This window comes from Nelumbo lutea, chromosome 1 (assembly GCF_056320005.1).
Source record: "Nelumbo lutea isolate HS-2025 chromosome 1, American lotus-T2T, whole genome shotgun sequence".
NCBI classification, from domain to species: domain Eukaryota; kingdom Viridiplantae; phylum Streptophyta; class Magnoliopsida; order Proteales; family Nelumbonaceae; genus Nelumbo; species Nelumbo lutea.
Window position 1 is genome coordinate 150585797 of NC_142684.1, and position 23546 is coordinate 150609342.

Genomic DNA, 23546 nt, shown 5'->3' on the forward strand with positions numbered 1-23546 from the left:
TTCGGCTACTTGACAGTCCAGAAAAGAAATAAAAACAACCCAGAAATCTTTGGATTAAATCAGCTAGAGGATAGCTAAATAGTAGTACTGTTTCCAAGGAAACTTCGGACCTTTTAACAGTCCAAAACAGTGAAAAATTAACCCAGAAACAACTGAGCAAAGACTTACAGCAAGAGAGTCTCTGGTTTGAACAATAAACCAGGCCGAACACCTGTCTTCTAGGATGACTTCGAAAACCCTTTTCTCTGATTTTAAATCAGGCAAAGCAACTTGTTCTCTGATTCTTCCTGGTCACCGAACCCTTCTCCAAGTGTGTAGAAGCTTGGGAACCCTCCAATGATCTCCAAAAATCAGGCGGATGACTGTAAACTCTCAGCCTTAGAACCTCCTCATGTAGTTGGTTGAACTAGAACCACATGAGGGACACTTTAAGCAGTGGCCTGCTCTGATACCAAGTTGAAAAACAGTCCTAGAAGTAGGGACTGTGTTTGAAACAAAGAAAACTAGCAAGAGAGGATTAGAGAAGAAGAGAGAGCTGCGACAAGAAATGTTAGAGGATGAGGAGTTCGAACTTAACCTCCCTCTAACTCTCTAATACACTTTTATTAAGTTAATCTTTTAGTAATTATAAGAGAGGTCCTTAGTTGGACAAGAAATTACAAAAGATGAACATAAAAGAGTATGGGCCCAGAATAAGGCCCATTACAGAGAACATAAAAATAATATACAGTAACAGCCTATGGGCCATTCGGCCCATCTTCTCTACACTCCCCCTCAAGCTGAGCATAGATGTCAATCATGCCTAGCTTGCCAGTGTCATGATTAGTAATTTCCTAATCCAAATCTTTATTTTGGTCTGGACTCTTTAAGTGGATGGGGATAATCTCTTATCCTATCTGCTGATCAAAATCCCAAAACCACCCCCTATTTAATTAATCTTATTAAGCCAGCTCGAATGGGCTTTAGGCCCATTAAGTCTATGTGTTCACTTAACCTCTAAACTTGCTGCCCAGTTGGCTATCATTGTATGGTGTGGGACTCAAACATTGATCTACACATCAACCACATGGGTTCAGCCTAGCCTTTGTTACAAGGCCTGGCCAAATTCACTATAAGAGACAGTGAACCCCTGAGTCCATCACCATGGGCTCTTAATGGGCCCAACATTTACACTAAATGGTCATTGGGTCCAGCCACCTTATGAAAACCCAAGGACTGTGGGCAGATGCAAGATTAGCCCATCAGGTATTACCCCCAATGGTCTTACACTTAACCTCTTAGCCTTTAATGATCAAACACTACCCGACAAGAGATGACCTCTCCCTCGGCTGCAAGGTACAGTGTTGCACTCTCTACTCACATGGATCCCGGGAATTAAATCCATTTGCAAATATTTTAAGACCTTATATATATATATATATATATATATATATATATATATATATATATATATATATATATAAAGATATATATGTATGTATATCTTTATATAAATATATTTTGCAAAACAAATTTCAACGGTTGAAATCAATTGCCAACAGTTTAGGTTTCCATCAGAGAAAGTGCATCCTCAATCATTCACTTTGTCCAACAAATGGGCTGATCCTGTCACTATGATCACCCACTCAGATGAATTCTCGGACTGTCCCAACATACCCAGGTTTTGACCCCTCTGAGGATCTCACTAATTGGTATATCAAAGGCAGCCCATTCCGCCACCTAGTGCAGTATCATATTCGAGTCTAGGGGTTAGGTGTAACATTCTAGTTTTGCCCATCTATCTCCAAGGTCCAGGGCAATACTTGAATTTTGGTCCAGTTCAGGGTTTCAAGAAAATCCACATTGCATGTACATTAGGTCTCACCCCAGTAGCTGAGACAAGCCACCCCAACCAACTTGGCGGCACATCAGTGTCAGCCTTGGTAGGATAAATCTCCCCAGATCTTTCCAACGGCTATGATAATGACATGCATCTATTATGTACTTTATTCATTTACAGTAAATGTCAAAAGGTACATCAATCTAATTGGAACTAAGGGCAGAACTGTCTAACAGCTTCCACTTGCACTTAGGTCCAATCGGGTACAAGCTGGAGTCCCATACTTTCCACATGTTTCTCAAACACTTTCTGTGTCAGTGGCTTAATGGTCTGTTACATTTTCCGGTAATGCTACATTTTGAATCAAGACTTACCATCTTCCAACTATCTCCCGCAGTGCATGGTACTTCCTCTCGAGGTGCTTCGACTTCGAGTGGGCTCGTGGCTCCTTAGCTTGAGCAATGGCTCCAGTGTTGTCACACAATCGGTTGTTGAATATGCGATGGACCCCTGTTTGCTACTTTTCCAGCAAACAACACATGATCATATCATGAAGATATAACCAGATGTAAACTTTCTATCATTTGGATCTGACTAAAAATCAGCATCGGTATACCCTTGGATCTGTAGTGAACTACCACCGAATACCAGACAAAACTCTTTTGTCCTTCAAAGGTATTTTAGTATGTTTTTTACAGCAGTCCAATGCTCCTGCCCTGGGTTAGATTGGTATCTGCTTACCACACTCACTGCCTGAGAAATGTCAGGACAAATGCACAACATGACATACATGATGCTCCCTACGGCTAAAGCATAGGGAACCTCTTTCATGCCCTCAATCTCTTCAGGAGTCTTAGAAGACATACGCTTGGAGAGAGTGACTCCATGCCTGAAAGAAACATTTCCTTTCTTGGAGTTCTCCATGCTGTATCTCTTGACTATTTTGTCAATGTTAGCAGACTAGGATAATCCTACTTTCCTCTTCGATCTATCTCTATAGAGTCGAACACCCAATTTGTAGGAGGCTTCTCCAAGATCTTTCATGGAGAATTGTTGTGACCGTATTTAACATTCTTACATCATTCCCAATGAATAGAATGTCATCTACATACAGAACCAAGAACATAACCTTATCACCACTGGTTTTCCTCTAAACACAAGGTTTATCCGGATTTTGCTCAAAGTCAAACTATTTGTGAAGGGATAGGAAATCCATCATATGGACGCCCAAGATTGCGGAATAAAGGGGGTGAATTTCAAGAATTTTTTTCTTTCCCTTCAACTGGGAATCGAATTCCCTATTTAGAAAATCATATTTTCAAGGATCATTCTTGAACCATAAACTGAACCAGATCTAAACCAAAAGGAGGAGAGAGAGATAATACCTGATACAGAGAAATAATATCTCTCAATGGAGGTATTCACACCCAAGGTAGAAACCAAAATCTGCTCCCACTGAACATGGCGCAGTGCAAGGTGGAGCAGAATTAGCAGTGTCCTTCCTAAGAACCTGATTCTTCCCAAGAATCACCTAGACGGCTTGTGAATACAACTCCTACTAATCTTTTCTCCAAAAGATTGGAATCAAGATCCAATCTCGATTTTTCCCAAGGAATGGAGATCGAACTGCTATAGGCGGCGGCTGCAGGAAGGAGGCGGCTAAAGAGAATTTGCAGGGTGCAGAATTCTCTCTTCTGTGATCTCAGCTCTGAAGACAGGACTTGAGTCTGTTGAATGTTGTGTCTAAAGATTGTCGCCCCCTCTTCCTTTTATAGACTTAAAGGGATCAACTCCTAATCCCATTAGGAGTTGCTAATCCAAATCATATTTGGATTAGAAGTCCCTTTAAGATAAGGGATAATCCTTATCTTATCTACAGATTAGATCAGCCAGCTCCTAATCTAATTAGGAAGTTTCCAAATCTAAATCTTATTTAGATCTTGGACTCTCTGAGTGGATAGGGTGTGGGCCCAATCCTATCAGCTGATCTTATCTTAGAATTCGCCCCTTAAAGACTAATCAAATTAGCCCAATTCGAAATGGGCTTAAGGCTCATTTAGGGTTATGTATTCATTAAGCATTCCAAACTGCTGCCTAGTTGGGCTTCCTTGTATGGCGTGGGACCCAAAAATTGATCTACACATCAGCCACATGGGTTCAACACAGCCTTTGTTACAAGGCCTGGCCGAATACACTGTTATGGACAGTGCACCCCCTGAAACCCATCAGATGGGCTCTATGGGCCCAACACTTACCCTAAGTGGTCCTTGGGCCAAGCCACCTTGTAACACCCATGGACTGTGGGCAGATGCAAGATTAGCCCATCAGGTATTATCCTCAAAGGTCTTACACTTAACCTCTCAGCCCATAATGATCATACGCTGCCCGACAAGAGAGGACATCTCCCTCGGCTGCAAGGTATAGTGTTGCACTCTCTCAAGTATGGATCCTGAAAATTAAAACCTTTTGCAAATCATTTCAAAACCATAATATATATACTTTTATATCTTATATAAAATATATTTTACAAAACAAATCTCAACGATTGAAATCGGCTGCCAGCAATCTTGGTTTCCATCAATGAGAGTGCATCCCCGATCATTACCTTTGTCCGACAAAGGGGCTGATCCTGTCACTATGATCACTCACTTAGATGAATTCTCAGACTGTCCCAACATACCCAAGTTTTGACCCCCGCTAAGGATCTCATTGATTGATACATCGAAGACAGCCCAATCCGACACCTAGTGCAGTATCATAATCGAGTCTAGGGGTCGGGTGTAACTTTCCAGTTTTGCCCATCAATCTCCAAGGTCCAGGGCAATACTGAAAATCTGGTCCAGTTCAAAGATTCAATTAATCTCACGCTATGTGTGCCTAGGGTCTCACCCCGGTAGCTGAGACAAGCCACCCCAACCGACTTGGTGGCACCACATTGTCTGCCTTGTCAGGATAGGTCTCCCCAAACCGATCCACTGGCTATGAACATTCTAAACTAACACGAGTCTCATTAAGTGTCAAGTTTAAGGGTATTACACAGAAACATACCAAGGGAACATTAATCAAATATGCACTTTTATTCATTTACAATAAACTCATAAAGTACATCATTTTGATTGAAGCTAAGGGCATACAAAACTGTCTAACAGTTTGATGGTAGAGTCCAACCGGATGTTCCAACCCCTAAAAGCTTTCTTGAGTCCATATATGGATCGATTGAGTTTACATACCATGTGTTCCTGACTTGCAGATATGAAACCTTGCAGTTGCTGCATATAGATATCTTTGATAAGATCTCCATTCAGGAACACAGTTTTGACATCCATTTGCCAAATCTTGTATCATGGTATGATGCTATAGCTAGCAGGATCCTAATGGATTTAAGCATGGCCACAGGCGAGAAGGTTTTCTCATAATCGATTCCCTCTTTTTGAGTGTAACCTTTCGCCACTAGACGAGCCTTGTAGGTCTCAACTTTACCGTCGGGGCCCTTCTTCCTCTTATAGATCCATTTGCAACCAATTGCCTTTACCCCACTCAGCGGATCTACTAGAGTCTAGACTCCATTGGTCTCTATTGAGTCCATCTCAGCTCTCATGGCATCCACCCACTTCAAGGAATCTATGTCCAACATAGCTTCCGTATAAGTCACGAGATCCTCCTCACTAGTTGTGGCTTCCACCAAGCAACTTTCTTGGTCATAGCGGAAATGAATTGGAGGCCTGGAAACCCGCATAGATCTCCTAGGTTGGTTATTTTCTGGAGCTGGTGGAACATCTCCTACTACCCCTGGGCTCTCCTCATCAAGAACAACTTTCTAATGATGATTATCTAGGATGTAATCTTCTTCTAAGAAGTGGGCATTTCGATTGCAAAACACATTTTGTTCTTTTGGATCTTAAAATAAGTAACCCACAGAGCCTTTGGGGTAGCCTATAAATAGGCAACGGCTGGTCTTGGATTCCCATTTGTCAGCACTCATTTTTTTAACATGTGCCGGACAACCCCAAACCTTCAAGTGTCTTACACTTGGTCTTCCACATCTCATTTGCCCACATTTAACTGAGATAATTTTTTTTCTACGCCATCCTGTAGCATACTAACTCTTGAATCTTGATCTTTGCCTACAAAAAATTTCTTCTCTCCTTACCACCTTTTCCCAATCTTTTCTTCTACTTCTACCTCCCTCATCCAAGGAGCCATTTTGTTCTTTTTGATCTAAATCATCCAATTCCTTAAGGATTTTGTTTTTTTAGAAACCACCCCATCCCTTCACTCTAAACTCCCACCAAGCAGCCACTTTTTAAGAGAATCATTGTGAAGAGTCTACATCTTCTCCAATCTAAAAGGAGTTTTTCCTCTTACCATCAAATCAATTCTTAGGGCATTTGGCCAATGATCAGAGATACATTGAGGTCAGATCTCCTGAATGAGAGTAGGGAAGTGCTCCTCTCAATCTGAAGTCAATAAAAGTTTATCAAGTCTACAATTAACAACATTCTCCTACATGTTTGACCAAGTGAATTTCCTATTGTGGAGAGGGAGGTCATGCAAATTATGCGTAGCAATGGAACTGGAGAAATCCCTCATGCTCCCTGGTTAGTCATTTACCATTAGAGTGCTCATGGATAAACCTCATGACATTGAAATCACCTTCAATGCACCAAGGGATGTCACCATGTTCATGGAGTGAATCCAATTCATCCCAAAAATTTCCTCTTTTTGATGGAGAATTTGGGCCATGCACCCCTGTTAAAATCCAGCTAAAACCATCCGATTTGTTGGTAAGCAATATGGAGATTGAAATTTCTTTATCAACTTCAACACCAGAAATATCCTCTTCCTTCCATACTATTAAAATTCCATCCAAAGCACTAGATACAGGAAGTGTAGCCCTATTTCTACCATTAATTCTCCAAATAGCTTTTATTAACCTTTTGTTGACTACTTTTTTTTGTTTTTTGGATTTCTTGAAAGATAGCTATATCAGGGTTTTCTCTTCTTAGGGTATATTTTATAAGAGGAACCTCTTCAACTCTCCTCCCAATCCCCTAACATTCCAACTTAGAATCTTCATTGGTTCATAGCAGCTTACTTTCCCTTAGCCATCATCTTCCCTACCGAGTTATGATACTTCAGTTCCTTGTTGGATCCCCTTCTCAAGCCTTTTCCCGCCCCCTTTCCACTCCTATCAATTCCATTTCTTTTGAGAGTTTGTCTATCACAAACTTTCTCCACATTGTTAATTCCCAGTTTCCTTGCCATTTTTGTAATCTGACCCTCTGTCTGCTCCTCTCTTTTGTAATTTGATGAACCTTCAGGATATTGGCTGCCATTCATCAGGTTAGGAATATCTTCTGGTTAAGATAGTAGGCCATTTGAACTTGAAAAACAAAAAAGGAGGGATCACGATGAGGCAGAAGTAGGAGAAAAACTAAAAGGGAAACAAGGACAAAGATTAGGGTTAGAGGGCAGATGTTCCCAAAAAAAATGTTTGGGGAGGGCTTTGAGGCAAATCTCCTCATCTTTTAGCAAGGCTCCCAGGTTCAGAAAAGTTCCATAACCTGGGTTTACAAGCTCCATCTGCTCCAACAGTTATTCACTCCCTCATGCTTCCCTGCCTGACATGAAAGGAAAAGGAAATTCACTTCCTCAAGCCCATCGCTACCAAAGATGGTTGATGGTTCTAGCATATGGTGACCAAGAGGCAAGAACCTGGAGTTCAACTGAGGGGTGAAACAGTACTGCATCACCAGTAGACTTGTTCATGGGATGGGCTTGGGCTTAGCATTTTCCAAAATTTGAATGGGCCCAACCTGAAGCAATGGGCCAAGCCCGAACCCTGGCCCATGAATATGTCTAATCACCTAAAGCCTAGCCCAACCTGAAGCAATGAAAAGCCCCATATTTACTAATATTGTCCATTCAATGATCCTAAGAAAAGATAATTTTAGAAGAATTAAAATTATAAAATCTTTGGGCTTGCCTTGAGGGGCTTGGTACAAAAGCAGTTCATAAAATCAGGAATGCATAATGTTTAACATCGCATTAGCTATTTGAAGTAATACAATTGGGATAATGCTTGTCGATTTAACAATTGTTAGCATTGAATATAGCAGAATGGGGGTACCAAAATGGTTGGGATAAGGCTTTGTCAAGTTTGACTACTTGTTTTACGAAAAAAATATGATGATATTATCTTGTTGAGCACATCAAAGTAAGCACCTAATGTGAATTATATATCATTATGTAATTACCATCACTATGAAATTCACTCTTCTGGTCATAAACTCTTGGAAGAATCAAATTTTTATGGTCTGAAATCAAGGACAAACCTCCGTTGAAGTATTCTTACATGTAAAGCAAACTTGCGTTCATATACCCCCCTTATCAAAATAAAGAAAAGTGGAATGGAAAAAAGAACAGAAAAGTGTAGAAGATCAAAGACTGTAATTAGTCTTGAATCCTAAAAGGTTTTCGGTTTGTAAAACATAAGAGAATATGAGAGAAAATGAGAGAATAGAAGAAAAGCAAGAGAACACAAGTTGTTGAAAGGAGGGATAAATTCTAACTCATCTGTCGCCGCCACTTCAACTTAATATTTATATGTTATGCTAGTTACAGGAAAGGACACATCTGCCCTTGGTGTTTACATCATAACACTTAACACTATAAAACTAAAAAGTAAATAACAACTAGAATAACAGAAAAAACATAACAAATAGACTAGGTACATTCTACCCTACGGACAGAGTGGCCCCACAACTGTGGGGCCCACATCAGTTTCTCTACACTCCCCCTCAAGTTGGGAGTAAATGTTTATCATTCCCAACTTGGATAGATCCGCTTCTAGCTTCTTTCTTGATACGGCTTGAGGATATCCGCTAGTTGCATACTGGAAATGATGTAAGGGAGGCATACTTCTTGAGATGAGACCCTCTCTCGTACAAAATGCCGGTCAACTTCAATATGTTTGGTTCTGTCATGCTGCACTGGATTATGTGCTATATTAATAACTGCTTGATTATCACAATACAGCATCAGAGGCTTCTCATACTCAATACCCAACTCCTCAAGTAGAGATCTGAGTCATAGGATTTCAGCCACTCCGTTGGCCATGGACCTGTATTCTGCTTCAGCACTCAACCGAAGACAACACTCTGCTTCTTACTTCTCCAGGAGACAAGGTTTCCTCCCACAAGGGCACAATATCCTGAGGTAGACCGTCTGTCATCAAAACTCCCAGCCCAGTCGGCATCCGTATAGACCTCCACCTTCATGTGGTTACTGTTCTTGAACAATATACCTCTACCCGGGCATCTCTTCAAGTATGCTAGTATTCTTTCTGCTGCTAGAAGGTGCGTGGTTCTAGGAGAATGCATGTACTGATTGACAACACTAACTGCATAACTGATATATGGCCGAGTGAGGCACAGATATAGGAGCTTTCCCACTAACCGCTGGAACATAACTTTGTCTTCAAGCAGCTCTCCACTCTCTGCACTAATCTTGTGGTTCTGTTCAATGGGTGTATCTGTAGGTTTGACACCCAACTTTCCAGTTTCAGCCAACAGATCTAAAACATATTTCCTCTGTGAGACAAAGATCCCCTGTTTAGATCTAGCAACCTCAATACCCAAAAAATACCATAGTGGACCCAGATCTTTCACCTCAAACTCTTGATGAAGGAGCTATTTGAGGGACTCAATCTCATGGCTGTCATTTCCTGTCACCACAATATCATCAACATATACTGCAAGTAGTGTCAGTGAAGACTCCACCCTCTTGATGAACAGTGTATGATCTGACTGGGCCTGTACATAACCGAACTTCCCAATAGCTAATCTGAATTTGTCGAACCAAGCTCTAGGTGACTGCTTCAAACCATACAATGCCTTATTGAGCCAGCAGACCTTCTTACCTGTCTCTGTATCATAGTATCCAGGAGGCAATTGCATGTAAACCTCTTCCTGCAAGTCCCCATTCAGGAAGGCATTTTTAACATCCATTTGGTACAAGGGCCAAGTGTGGCTTGCTGCAAGAGATAATAAAACTCGAACGGTGGTCATCTTGGCTACCAGGGCAAACGTCTCCAAGTAATTTATACCATAAGTCTGAGTGAACCCTTTTGCAACTAGTCAAGCTTTGTACCTCTCAATGGAACCATCTGCATTGTGCTTTACAGTAAATACCCATATGCATCCAACTGGTTTCTTTCCTTTGGGTAAGTCTACTAGCTCCCAGGTATTATTTTTCAACAGGGCATCCATTTCAACTTGCATTGCACCTCTCCACTCCGGGACTGCTAGAGCCTCTTGCACTGTTATTGGAATAGGGACATTGGAAATAGAACTAAGGTAGGACCTGTAGGTAGGTGATAGGCGCTCATAGGATAAAAAATGGGAAATACAGTGGGCTGTAGATGTGGTACAATGTCGTTTCCCTTTACGGACTGCAATCGGAAGATCAAGGTCATCTGTAGGAGGTGAAATGGCAACAATAGAAGAAGTCTCTATGGGTCCTGGGACTGTAATGCCTGGACCTGGAGCCGCAGATGAGATTGGAGCTGGCCTGGACTGTTGATGATCGGGATCAACCTGCCTGCACCGCCTGTGATAGACCCTCAACTCCTAATCCCTCTGACCACCCTCACCATTGCAGCTCCCCCTCAACTCCTAATCCCTCTGACCACCCTCACCATTGCAGCTCCCCCTCAACTCCTGATCCCTCTGGCCACCCTCACCATTGCAGCTCCCATCACCCAATGGAATAGGTAAAGGAACTACCCCACTCTCACTGCTCTCCCCCTGAAGACATGGACCTAAACCCCTACTCTCACTACTCTCCCCCTGAGGAGAAACCCGAGGATAATAGGGTGTCTCCTCAAAGAAAGTGACATCCATGGAGACGAACCTCCTCCCTGAGACAGGATCATAGCAGCAATACCCCTTTTGAGTTCGTGCATAACCAAGGAAAATGCATTTGGAGGCCTTGGGTTCAAACTTGGAGTGATGAGGTCCGAGAAGCTAAACAAAGCAGGTACAACCGAAAGTCTTAAGGAGAATAGAAAACAACTCCTCATGTGGGTATAGAAGGGAAAAAGGAGATCGCAAATCAAGAACCTGGGAAGGAATCCAATTAATAAGATAGACCGCCGTGAGGATAGCATCACCCCAGAAGCGAATAGGGACATTGGAGGTAAACATAAGACTTCTAGCCACCTTCAAGATGTGTCTATTCTTCCTTTCTGCAACCCCATTCTGCTGAGGTGTATGAGGGCAAGAGCTTTAATGGATAACCCCATGAGTAAGAAGGTAAGATGCCAATGACTTAGCAAAGTACTCCTTTGCATTATCAGATCTAAGAACTTTAATCTTGGCATCAAACTGGGTTAGGATCATTTGGTGAAAGTTTTGGGTCAGGGCGGGAACCTCATCTCGTGAACGCATAAGATAAACCCAAGAAAACCGGGTATGGTCATCAACAAATAACAAAAAATATCTATACCCACCCATAGAAGGAATGTGATATGGCCCCCAAACATCCGTATGCACGAGATCAAAAGGACGATTACTCCTTCTATTACTCAATGAATAAGAGTTTCTACAATGTTTAGCAAACTCACAGCTTTCACATTGCAACTGGGACAACTCAACAAACTCAAACAAAGTAGGAAACAAACTCTTTAAGGATCGAAAAGACAAATGACCCAATCGGTTATGCCAAAGCATAACCGAACTCACACTTTGGGAAACAAGTGACCTCTTACCCACTGACTCTTCCCGACGAGAACTCTCCCCGAGCAGATAGATCCCATTCATCTCACGGCCAGTCTCAATCACCTTTTTCGTCTCCAGGTCCTGAAAAACACATCGGTCAGGAAAAAAAGTTACTGAGCAGTTCATGTGTTTAGTAATACTACTGACTGAAAGGAGGTTAGTATCAAGCTTAGGAACATGTAAGATAGAAGACAAGGAGATCGTATCTGATAACTTAATGTCCCCCTTCCCAGAAATAGGAACCAGGGAGCCATCAGCAATAGATACTCTATCCCTACCAGATGACAAATGGTAAGAGGTAAACAATGAAGGCAAGCTATTCATGTGGCCGGATGCACTTGAATCTATTACCCAACAAAGTTCGGTAGTACCTGGAGCTGAGACATGGTAGGCTGAAGCTAGAGTACCTGAATTTATGGTTGTAAGTTGACAACCCATCTCAGAAACACTACCATAACTGATGCTCCCAAAGCTGCCTTCTGCCTGATTTTTAAACTCCATCTCGGTCAAGTCTTAAAACAACACTTGGACTACCAATCACAACCAAAAACAGTATAGGCCTGATTTGTATTCACAGTGTATGTGCACAACTGGGATAACTCTGATATGAAACCAACAAACAAACACAACAGTGGCTGTCCGTAGAGCTCTAACCCCTTTAAGAAAGTTCGAAAACCCCAAAAAACTCTGAAAAGCAGCTTAGAAGGAGGTCTGATTTGCCTTTGCAGAATTAGGGTTTTAATCAGTCCTTAAAGTGATCAATTCAAGACTTCCAGCCCTAGCTAGTTCTCATGTGGTCGGCTAGACTAGATACACATGAGAAGCCCTAGATAGGCTCTGATACCATGTAGAAGATCAAGACTGTAATCAGTCTTGAATCCTAAAAGGTTTTTGGTTTGTAAAACAGAAGAGAATATGAGAGAAAAGGAGAGAATAGAAGAGAAGCAAGAGAACACAAGTTGCTGAAAGGAGGGACAGATTCTAACTCATCTGCCACCGCCACTTCAACTTAATATTTATATGTTATGCTAGTAACAGGAAAGGACACATCTGCCCTTGGTGTTTACTTCATAACACTTAACAATATAAAACTGAAAAGTAAATAACAACTAGAATAACAGAAAAAACATAACAAATAGACTAGGTACATTCTACCCTACGGACAGAGTGGCCCCACAGCTATGGGGCCCACATCAGTTTCTCTACAAAAAGAAATGGATAAAATGTAGGAAAGTAATGGTAGCAGAACACTAGCATGGAATGATGGAAATATGCTTCCAAACTAAAGAAAAGAGATACATGCCTTGAAATGTTCTTACAATGGAACATACCTCCAAGATAGGAGAAAATACACAAGAAAAAAAAGTAAATTGGGTTGATGATAATAGTAGCAAGTATTTATCCTATTTCTGATCTTCTAACCTGACACGGACAAGCATTGTCTTTGAGGATTTGCTACCAGATGGTTAAATCATATGGTTTGTTCCCTCACTTTTCATCTGACTTTATTGCTTTTACCTGCACAGATGAGGAACATCTGTTCCAAGTAAGTAGAAAAACAATAAGCAAATTATGTTTTGATAGATACTATCGGGAGTAATAGAGTGGACGCCAACAGTCGCTGTTTTGATTGCAGGCACCCCCAGCATGCGAATGAGAAGGCACAGACAAGACACTATTGGAGCATCAAAGGCGTGAGAGGTTCATGGTAAATTTTTCTACTGCATATACTGCATAATTTGTTATTTATTCTTTGATTTTGTGGCATATTCCGTGTTTCTGCAACTTTCAAGTGCTGGCATAAATTCCCTCTAGCAACAGCCTAGATTGTAAATACCTGTAAATTGTAAGTAACAACTTGTCCACCGAACCATGTTCTGGTTAATTCTATCATCAAATGTTGTGGGGGTGTTCTACAAATTTTCTTTGTTTTCTTTTGTTTTCGAAATTGCCACTTCAGCAAAAGAAGCATGTTCTTGAACTGTGTTTCATTTTGAAAAGCAAAAACAAGTTAATTTTGTTTCATAAAACAATACATGTTTTTGAAACTATCAATATAATTTTTTTTAAAACAAAAATAAATTTTGTAGTATAGAAATTATATATTAGCCTGCGTCCATCTTAAACCTTCAATTAGTGCAAAACCAACCTTAAATAATAACGCATCCAAATGTTCAATCGTTTTGCTGATGTAGCAGTTTTGTTTTTAAAAACAAAACTAACCATGTTGTTGAACACCTGCCCCCTTAGGGTCTTTCGTCCATGTATCATTAGGATAAACCACCGCCCCATGCTTAGCAGTAACATACATATACCTGGCCACGCCAATTTCATTCAGCTGGATCCCTGATTCTCTGCTACTTCCTTGCAGATGGATGTAAGTTAGATAAATAAAGCCAGCTTTAATATATTTTTTCACGAACTAATGCTAGAAATCCGATAAAGTAATTAGTAATTCCATGTTTGGTTCCGTTTACATTTATTGAGTAAATACTGTCATATAGGCACTCCATCAACAAAGGCCTCATTATTTGCATTTGTACGTATTGATGTCTTTACACCTCTTCCATTTCAGGAAGCTTTATTTTGAAGCTTTTGAGTAGGCATTTATTGGCACTTTGCTGATGACGGTGTCTAATGGCATCTCTGTGTCAACGCCCTCATTGATTGTTTTTCTTGGTTTTGCAGCCATACACGTACAAAACATTTACTCAATAATGTAAACGGAACCAAACACCCTCGTACTAGTGACTATGAGCCGGATGAATCTAGTAGAAGAGACACATTGCTTACCCCATCATCTAGTATTTAACACAAAACTGTTAAGTAAAAATTTGATGCGGACTCACTAAATAAGGGTGATTTTCCGACCATTCAGAATCTGCCGTGTCATTTCAATGTTTAAAATGGTGAAGAGCGTTTTCTCACTCAAAACCCCTTTGGGACTGTTTGGCATTGTTTCTGTTTCCTGGAGCAACAGTGCCACAGGAAAAAATGGTGCTCTCAGAAACAGGCATTTGTTTAGAACCAATTTTTCATAAAAAATGGTGTTTCATGCCATGCCTCAGAAATTGGGAAGCCATGGTGATGGAGATCTTATCACATGGCTTGGAGCAACGCCAATTTGACGTTTCCTGGAGCTGCAGCTAATTGCTGCTAACAGGGCAGTGATGGGACATTGGATAATGGGTACTAGTGCTGAAAACATTTTCTGAAGCAATGGTACCAAACGGAAAAATTTGTTGTTGCTTCAGGAAACGTCTTACCAGACAACAATGATTTCAAACAAAAATAAAGGCATCATTTTCTGAAAAAACAGTGCTCTAAACCACACATCAGCAGCATCCTTGTCTCAGAAACCCCTTGTCCATCCATCCTTTATATCGTCTAAACCCTCACTGCCTTTCTCTAACCATCTCTGTCCTGAAGAATCTTTTCAGCCATATTTTACCATTTCTTCTTTCTCTCTTCATATTTATTTTTTCTGTCAAAACCATCAATGAAACAAAGAGAGTTTCATTGTCTGTCCTTGTCGTTTCTTCACAAATCCTGACTAGTTGCTCTTATGGAATCCATCAACAAATATCTCCTCATCTCTCTCTCTTGTGCTTTTTTTCTATCTGGGTTACACTTGTGGTGATGGTGATTCATTTTTTGCAAATTACAGCTTTTTTGTAAATTACACTTATGGAATCCATCAGAATCTCTAACTTTTAATCTTTGTAAACAAATTCAAAGAAGGAAAGAAAAAATGGGAGAAACGTTTGGGAGAGAGAGATTCTGATCTGGATTCCTACTCTTTCTTGAAAACCAAAACTCTTGGAGATCAATTATCTTATTAAACAGTTACAGAGAACCAAAGAAATAAGATGACGGAATAAACCGGGGCGAGAGAGAGAGAGAGGCCAAGCAGGTCAGAGAATCCTTTCGTTCATCAGTTTTCCATTTGATCGCAAAATCTAATTTAAAGAGATGTGGCAAATTATGAATGGTGGACCGAAAATGTGTTTTCCGGTGCAACCGAATTGAATTTTTGTTGAAAGTTGAAACTGTAAATTTATACTTACCAGATGACGAGCACGTTGTCAGATTGAAATAATAAAATCACAAAATGAAATTTCTATCAATGTATTTCACACGTCTGGATCAGGTGGGGCACACATGGTCGGCTCGAAATTTCTCTCATAAGAATTCAGTTACTTGGTCGGCTTTACTTGATACGGACAAAGTGGATTTTGTTGGTTTTGTGACGGGATATCTTGCAAGCAATAACCTCACGGGAAATATTCTTCATCAGCTGCTGGATGTCATGTATGCAGTTTTTGCTTGTAGGGTATCTGGGCTCAGGGTCAGTCTTTCAAGCTCTATTTGCTTGCAATTCTGGTACAAATCAGATGGAGGTGCAAATGAGAATTTCACAAAATTTGATTTTTTTTATTATTCTATTTTACGTTTTATTTTACTTGATGCACTGCAAGCAATAAGACAGTGAAACCTATGACATGACTATCAAAAAAAAGTGAAAAGTAGACAAAAAAAATGGCTCAATTCCTTTGCATTCTCATACTTTTTCACTAAAGCAAATGAATTACCCTACAAACAAGCAAATAGTAGTAATTTCTAGTTATTTTTTCTGTTTTGGTTGTTGGTGGTTACTTGGTTTGCTTTGGCTTGTCTGTGTAGTTCATGTATTATATTGGTATATCCTGTGAGGTAGGTTTGTCAATGAGTCGGGTCTGGGTTGGGACAGGGTGTTTCAGTCCCGAACAAAGTATAAATTGGGATAAAATCATAGACCCAATAATCGGGATAATTAGATCTGACCTAATTATACTAACAGTAATTATATAAAAATTAATTCATTTTTATTTATTTATTTATTTGTTTCATTGGGCTATACAATGGGGGTAGCCCATTCCTCTAGCCCTCCCAACCCTAGTGGCAGTGGGATTTAATCCCAAGTCTTTATTCAGATGAGAACCTACCAACTGAGTAACCATCAGTTGATCTTTGATAATATAACCTTAATAAAAATGGTAAAATAACAGTAATAATTTCATATTAATTATCAAATTTGTCATTTTAGACAAAATTTAATTAAAATTATTAAAAAAAAAACTTTACATATTATTAAGAAAATAATCATTATCTGGAATGAACAAGAACCAGAACCCAAATTATTAATTGGGAAAAAATCACAGAAGCCGAACCGAGATAATCAATTCTGATCCATTTGATCAGTCGGATAGAACCAACCCATTGACAGCCCTACCAAGAAGTTGCTGTTTCTTGTATGAATTTTTAATCCACACCAAAAAAATCGTCGGATATATATTTACGCTCAACAACTAAGTAAAACAATGTGAAAGACCTCGATTGCAAACTGAGATCACCCTTCAAAGCTCGAACGAATCAGCCACGACAAATTTTGCCTGAAAGATTCAATCCGAGTAAATAACATACACATGGGTTCACTTACCCCAACCGTATACCAACCAGACCAGCTTGAGCTTGCATTGATAAACTGCCTGTACAATGGATCTTCACCAACAAGCTGGAGCTCCAAGTTACTGATCAACATCATTCAATTAAGCAATTATTATAACACAACATAAAGACCTCTAAATGGAGGAATTGCAGACAAGGAATGAAATAACAAAAATCTCACATTTCTATATTATCATATCATGTAGTGTAGTGAAGTGCCAGCAGGGTTTCTATAATATCAAGGTAATCAGAAGATTTCTCTGTCCAAGAGAATATAATACCCACAGCTTTCCGTATAATTCCTGGTTGCAGTTTTTCTGCTGGACTTCGAAACATAGTTAACCGAATGATCTTCCATGAACTTAGATTTGCACAACCCACATCGGTCTATGAGAATTGACAAGTGTTTGAACTCTATTTCTTTTTACAGCATATGACAACACAGTCCACAATCACGATGGTTGTGCCACCTGTTTGGTGCAGCATTCCATCAATGTCATCTCCATCATCCATTTCAAGCTGCAGTGACAGAAGATAAATTTCAGTTCAAGATGTATGTACTAGGACATAACGTGGCACACAAAGCTCTCTCACCCCATGTTTAAAATAAGCCCTTTTATCAATAAATTTTATATTATAAATTGAAGCCTTTGAAAGAAATGAGCTAGCTGGGAAATCCACCAATACAAAGTGGGGTATCATTATATGACAGACATGGACCGGAAGATTGCTCAACCGGTCAAACCAAAGAGAGAGAGATCTCCTCTGGAGTCTGCTCTCCTCGGAGATGACGACCATCAAACAAAAATGCAATTGAATTAAGTGCTCCTCTTGATCTAAAAAATACTTCGTTCCCGTCCTATAATTAAGCAGACAATAAAATAATGTATTTAAGACAAATCTAATTTTTTTTGGGAGAAGAAAACTGAGAGTATTTTTTACATGTAGAACCTGCAATTATATTTCTTTATAAACTATAAATTATGTTTAAAATAATAATATTATAAAGAATAGACAATTTTAAAAGAAATATTGAGATATATTTTGAAAATACATCGGTATGATTGAAAAATTAAGATATGGAAAGATGCATTGAGAAAACTCGCATAAATCCCAAAAAAATAGAACAAGAACAGTAAATCTAAGGCTTAAATGACCATGGATAGAGTATAGACATAAAAACACACAAGTTGACAAGTTATGTGGTGCGAACTATCAAGATAGGCATAGAAAACATTGGGAAATAGCAGGAAAATTAAAATATGCATTACGTACTTTATCAAACTAATATAAATCTTACTATTAATCTAATACTTCAAAACATCATCATCCAAGGTTCAAAATTATGAAGTATCGGTAGCTTTTCGAAACCCCAAATGAGGGGTTTTTTGGAATTTGGGCACTTTCATGGGGCAAGCAAGCCTAAAATTGACCCCCTGAAACATTAAAAAAAAAAAAACTAAAAAAAAAGTTATGAAGTATTGAAACACCTGATATGCTTGTTTGTTAGGGGTGAGCAAGAAATTTTGAAAAATCGAATCAAACCGATGAGATCAAACTGAAAATTTCAGTTAATCAAACTGGTTGGTACACATATATTTCTATATATTATATGTATATTTATGTATTATTATATTATTTATATATTATAAATTAATAATTATGCATAATATATAAATATATATTTAAAATATATAATATATTATTTATTATTTAAAATATAATATTATATATTTCTAGTTTTTTATTATATATATATATTTATATATTTATTTATAATATAGAGTATAAATATAAAAAACCAAAAAACTGATGAATCAAAACCGATAGTTAACCAAAGTGGTTAACTGGTTAACTAATTGGCTTCAGTTCTGTTTCGGTTACTGGTTTGGTTAACCAATTGATTTCAAAAATAAGTCCACGGTTTGGTTAACCGAACCATGAACACCCCAACTGTCTATGTTCGTGTGTATCGATACTTTAAACCTTGCCATCCTCTAAGCCTCGTCCCAATCATATGGGGTCGACTACATGAATCCTGTTTTCCCATTATTACAATTAATATATTATAATTTAATACTTAAAAATTCTCATAAAAAATCAATACTTAAAAACTAACTATAAAAATGAATTGATTATTTTCTTTCTTTTATTAATTCTTTAATTGATATAACATTATCAAGTGAAAGTTCGTAAAGTCACAAGTTATAACACTTAAAATCCATGTTATTTTGTAAGAATCTTGCCTTTCATGTGGATGACCAGAGTTTAAATCCTAATTAAAATAGAATACAATTTCTAATACTATGGTTTCATTAAGCATTTAAGCCTCCTACATGTATTGTCTCTTTTTTAAGTAAATTAAAGCTACACGTTGCAGCCGGAAAAAAAAAAAAAAGAAAGAAAGAAAAAAGCAAGTCATCTGGTTAGTCTCTTGCTAAATGATCACTATATATAGATTGTGTTTCCGGTCTTCATTATCAATAAATTACAGGATGACATGCACTGGTGAAAGAGAAAAGGCAATTAAAAGCTTAAAGGCTAATAACATCAACATTGGATCCTAACTAATACTTCCCAGAGTCAATAATGCAAACCCTTGGAACATTCTGAAATAGATGATGATTTGTTAACATCTGTACCACAATGTGCTGAATGCTAGAACCCATGAAACATCTCAACTTTAAAAGGCAAATGAAGCAAATATAACAGCCAATCTAATTAAGCTAGATATTATGCAGGTCTTTAAAAAAATGTTTTTAATTCCATGCCTAATCATATAACTTTGACAAAACTAATAAATTAAGACATAGATAAAAGAAAACAGATCAGGTAAAAAGCATTTAATTGTTCGTGGTGGTGATTTTATACAAGTGCAACATGCCAATAATGTAACAGAGAGATTGACTAGAACAGCTTCATAGTTGATAGTGTGTTGTCTATTGTCAAAAATCCAAAACTATTGCAAGGACAAAATGGCAAAGGAAATTAAGGAACAAGTTAAGTTGAGCGGTTGAAGTAAAAATCTTCATATATTTTCCACTTAAAAAGGGCAGCTCAATGCAAGAGACACTCGCCATATATCGCCAATGCAGGGTCTGGGGAGGGAAGTATGTAGCTTGCTTCTGATCGGTGTCACCATACGGGGAGCTGAGTTCATTGAGCATCCACGTTAGCTGTCGGATGTGGGAACTGTTCTTATCCGCGATTGCTCTAGCAGCAGTCTCGAGGAGGTCAGGAGTCAGGACAAGGAGAGTTGAAAGCAAACTCATGAGATCAGGGTTCAAATCCGTGAGTGGTGGTAGTCTAACGACAGGAAATTGTTTTAGCTCAGAAATTAACCCGTTGTGTTCCTTCACAGATTGAAGCCAGAGTAGTCTTAGACCATATTCATTACTTTTTTTTAACTCCTAAAACCCCTACCCCTTTCTTCTTCATCAGCTAGGGGCAGAAATCATTGACAAGAAAAATTCTCTCCAATCTTCATCCACCGGCTGAAGCCATTTGCAAGAGCTATTGCACGTCTCTTCTTTATACCCTTTCTCTGTTTAACCGTTTGAAAAATGTCTTTCAGTTTATAACCAAGTTCTCTTGATAATCAAAACCTTAAATCAAAGTCCTATATCTTATTTTTTAAATTTAATAAATAACAAAAAAAAAAAGACTGCTAGTTCAAGAGAGGAGATGGTAACCAAAGTCCAAGGATAATTGGAACTGATAGATGCATAACTAGCATCGTTTTACAACGACTCACCTTCCCCAAAGCCAATAATCTAGTGGTGAGGACAGCCATATGAAAATGCAACCCACAACAAAGAACGAAGAAGATTTTAATAGTTACTGTTGAACATTACTCAGCACTTAAGCATAAACATTTCTTTCTTACCAAAGAAAAAAGAAAAACATTGTAAAGAGGGGAAGGAGATTGAGTTCCCCATTTATGGCTTTGAAGATTCACGTGACATCACATGTGAACAGAGCGTGACAGAAAGTTAACGGCAATGGAGGTTTTAGACAATTGTTTAGGGGTGCAAATGGATCGGATTATGATCCAAGCCGATCCTATTTGATCAAATTCGAATCACCCCTGTTTGAATATTCGAATTAGATAATAGGATCCGATCAGAAATTGAATTGGATTTGGATCACCCCTATCCGATCTGAGAAAATCCAATCCGATATGTATTATATATTTATAAATATAGATAGATGTAATACATATATGTTATTTATTTGTTTATAAATATATTTTTATAAATTTGTTATATTATTTATTTTTTATAAAAAATGTGTATATATATGATGAAAATAATTAAAAAATACTTCTATTAATGTTTTTACTTTATTTAAATTAGTATATTTTATTTTCTTTTAATAATTTATTAATTTTTAAAGAAAACAAGTTGGACCGGATCAGATTTGAAGATCCCATTTACTTATAGGATTCGAATTCAAATCTAATCCTGTCAGACCCGATCTGATTTTTTGATCAGATCCGACATGAATAATGTCAAATCGGATTCGAATATACCCTAATTCAAATCTGATCCAGTCCGTTTGCATCCCTACAATCGTCAAAAACCTTAAGGATACTTTAAGACAATATGTAAACATTAAGAGTATAGCTAGTCAATTTCCTAAACCACAAGGATACTTTAAGAATTTTGCCCTTTAACAAAATTAAGTAGGCCATTTTATTAGAATAAAAACCCTAAAAAAGACTAGAAAGCAATTTTAAATTAAGGCTCAATTTGAAAAGAATACAAATACAAACAGGTACAATGCATATACATAAAAAATACAAGGTTTTGCACCCTACATATTTGTATTTGTATTCTTTTCAAACTTAGCCTAAGACTGTGTTTGCTTGTAGTGCAATTTTATTTGCACTAATACAAATGTATGAAGTGCAAATGAAAAAATACAAATTTTGGTTCAATTTTATTTTGGAATTCACTTTATCCTGCTTTGAGTCTTATTTTACTTCATTTTTACAGCAACCAAACAAAGTAAGATAAAATTTGTAAAAAAAAAAAATCAAAACTTGCACCCAAATCATTTGCACTACAGCTAGTTTGGAAGGAGTACAAATGCAAATTTGTAGAGTGCAAAACCCTATATTTTGTATGTATTTGCACTATACATATTTGTATTTGTACTCCTTCCAAACTGAGCCACCATAATTTTGCATCAATGCAAATGAACCGGACCGAGTACTACCAAATCATTCTACTTCATTTGTTTGCACTGCAACCAAAACCAAACATAGTCTAAGCATCAAACATGATATTTACAACAATGCACTTAAATATGGTGAATGGATGATAAGCTTCTTAATTTTTAAAATAAATGACTAGGTTTTAAGCCTTTTAACTTACATTTTCTTTAAAATACCTGCATAATAATGTAATATGTATAATAAATAATCATAATTAGCATAAGTAAAGAGGTGGATTATTGGTAATTAAGTAATTTGTGAAAATAAGAGGTCTTGACTTCAAATCTTTTAACAAAATTTTAAAATTTCACATATGTATGAACCCGAATGGTTTCTTGAAATTGAGACTAATTCACTGATTTTCTAATTCAACCGGTTGGTCAAGCGGTTTTCAGCAGGTTTTGAGCAAGTCCAATTATTGGGGTATGACTGAACCGATCAAGGCACCAAGTCACAGTTCAACTGGTTCAATTGGCCTATTCGATTTGGTATTCTAAACACTGATTTACAGATAGGGGTGGCAATTATCCCCGTCCCCGATGGGTAACCGGGCTCCTCGACCCAATGGGGTCGGGGATGGGGGGTACCTTGGCGGGGTCAGGGTCGGGGATGGGGCTACCCCTGAATCCCAGATCGGGAACAAGGAATGCAATCTCCGCCCCGACTCATCCCCGATTAATATTATATATATTATATATAATATATAATATTATATAAGTATAATAATTATCATTCATTTTTTAAAAGATTAAAACTTAAAAAATAGTAAAATTAAAACCCTCGATAGTAAAACACAAAACACTTCGATAGAGAGAAGAGAGAACTCTGTCTCTGAACCTTCGTCGGCGACTCTATCTCTAAACCTTCATTGGCGACTCTGTCTTTGAACCTTCATCTTCCACTCTTCCTTCGTCTTGTCACGGTCGCCAATTCGCCGACTATCATCTCGTCACTATCGCCACTCGCCCGTCGGACATCAGATAGAGGATATACTCGAGTGACAAAGAAGAGCTACTCAAAGAATAGTCGCTATCGCCACTCGCCGACCATTGTCGCTTCAACCTTCGTCTACTGTCACTGAGTCGCCGACCGCCATCGCTCATCAGACTCTCTCTCATCGCCAACCTCAACTCTCGCAACATTACTCTCTCTCTCTCTCTCTCTCTCTCTCTCAATCTCAATCTCAATCTCTCTGTCTCAGACTCTCAGTGTGCATACATATCTCGTCGGGGATCCAGGTCTC

The 23546-nt window shown here is 38.4% G+C and overlaps 1 protein-coding gene across 8 annotated transcripts in view; it reads left to right on the forward strand.

The window, feature by feature from the left end:
• The window catches only part of LOC148878354 (uncharacterized), a 67430-nt gene extending 53912 nt beyond the window's left edge, over positions 1-13518 (forward strand). For 4 of the 8 annotated variants that reach the window (XM_088953384.1, XM_088953418.1, XM_088953394.1 and 1 more), the window contains 2 exons: positions 13125-13144; positions 13235-13518. In XM_088953384.1, coding sequence (XP_088809510.1) covers positions 13125-13144; positions 13235-13310 — 96 coding nt within the window. In that variant the 3' untranslated portion in view covers positions 13311-13518. The remainder of the gene's footprint in view (positions 1-13124; positions 13145-13234) is intronic. The other 4 variants (XM_088953389.1, XM_088953426.1, XM_088953408.1 and 1 more) reach the window with 1 other exon arrangement.
• The last annotated feature ends 10028 nt before the right edge of the window (positions 13519-23546 follow it).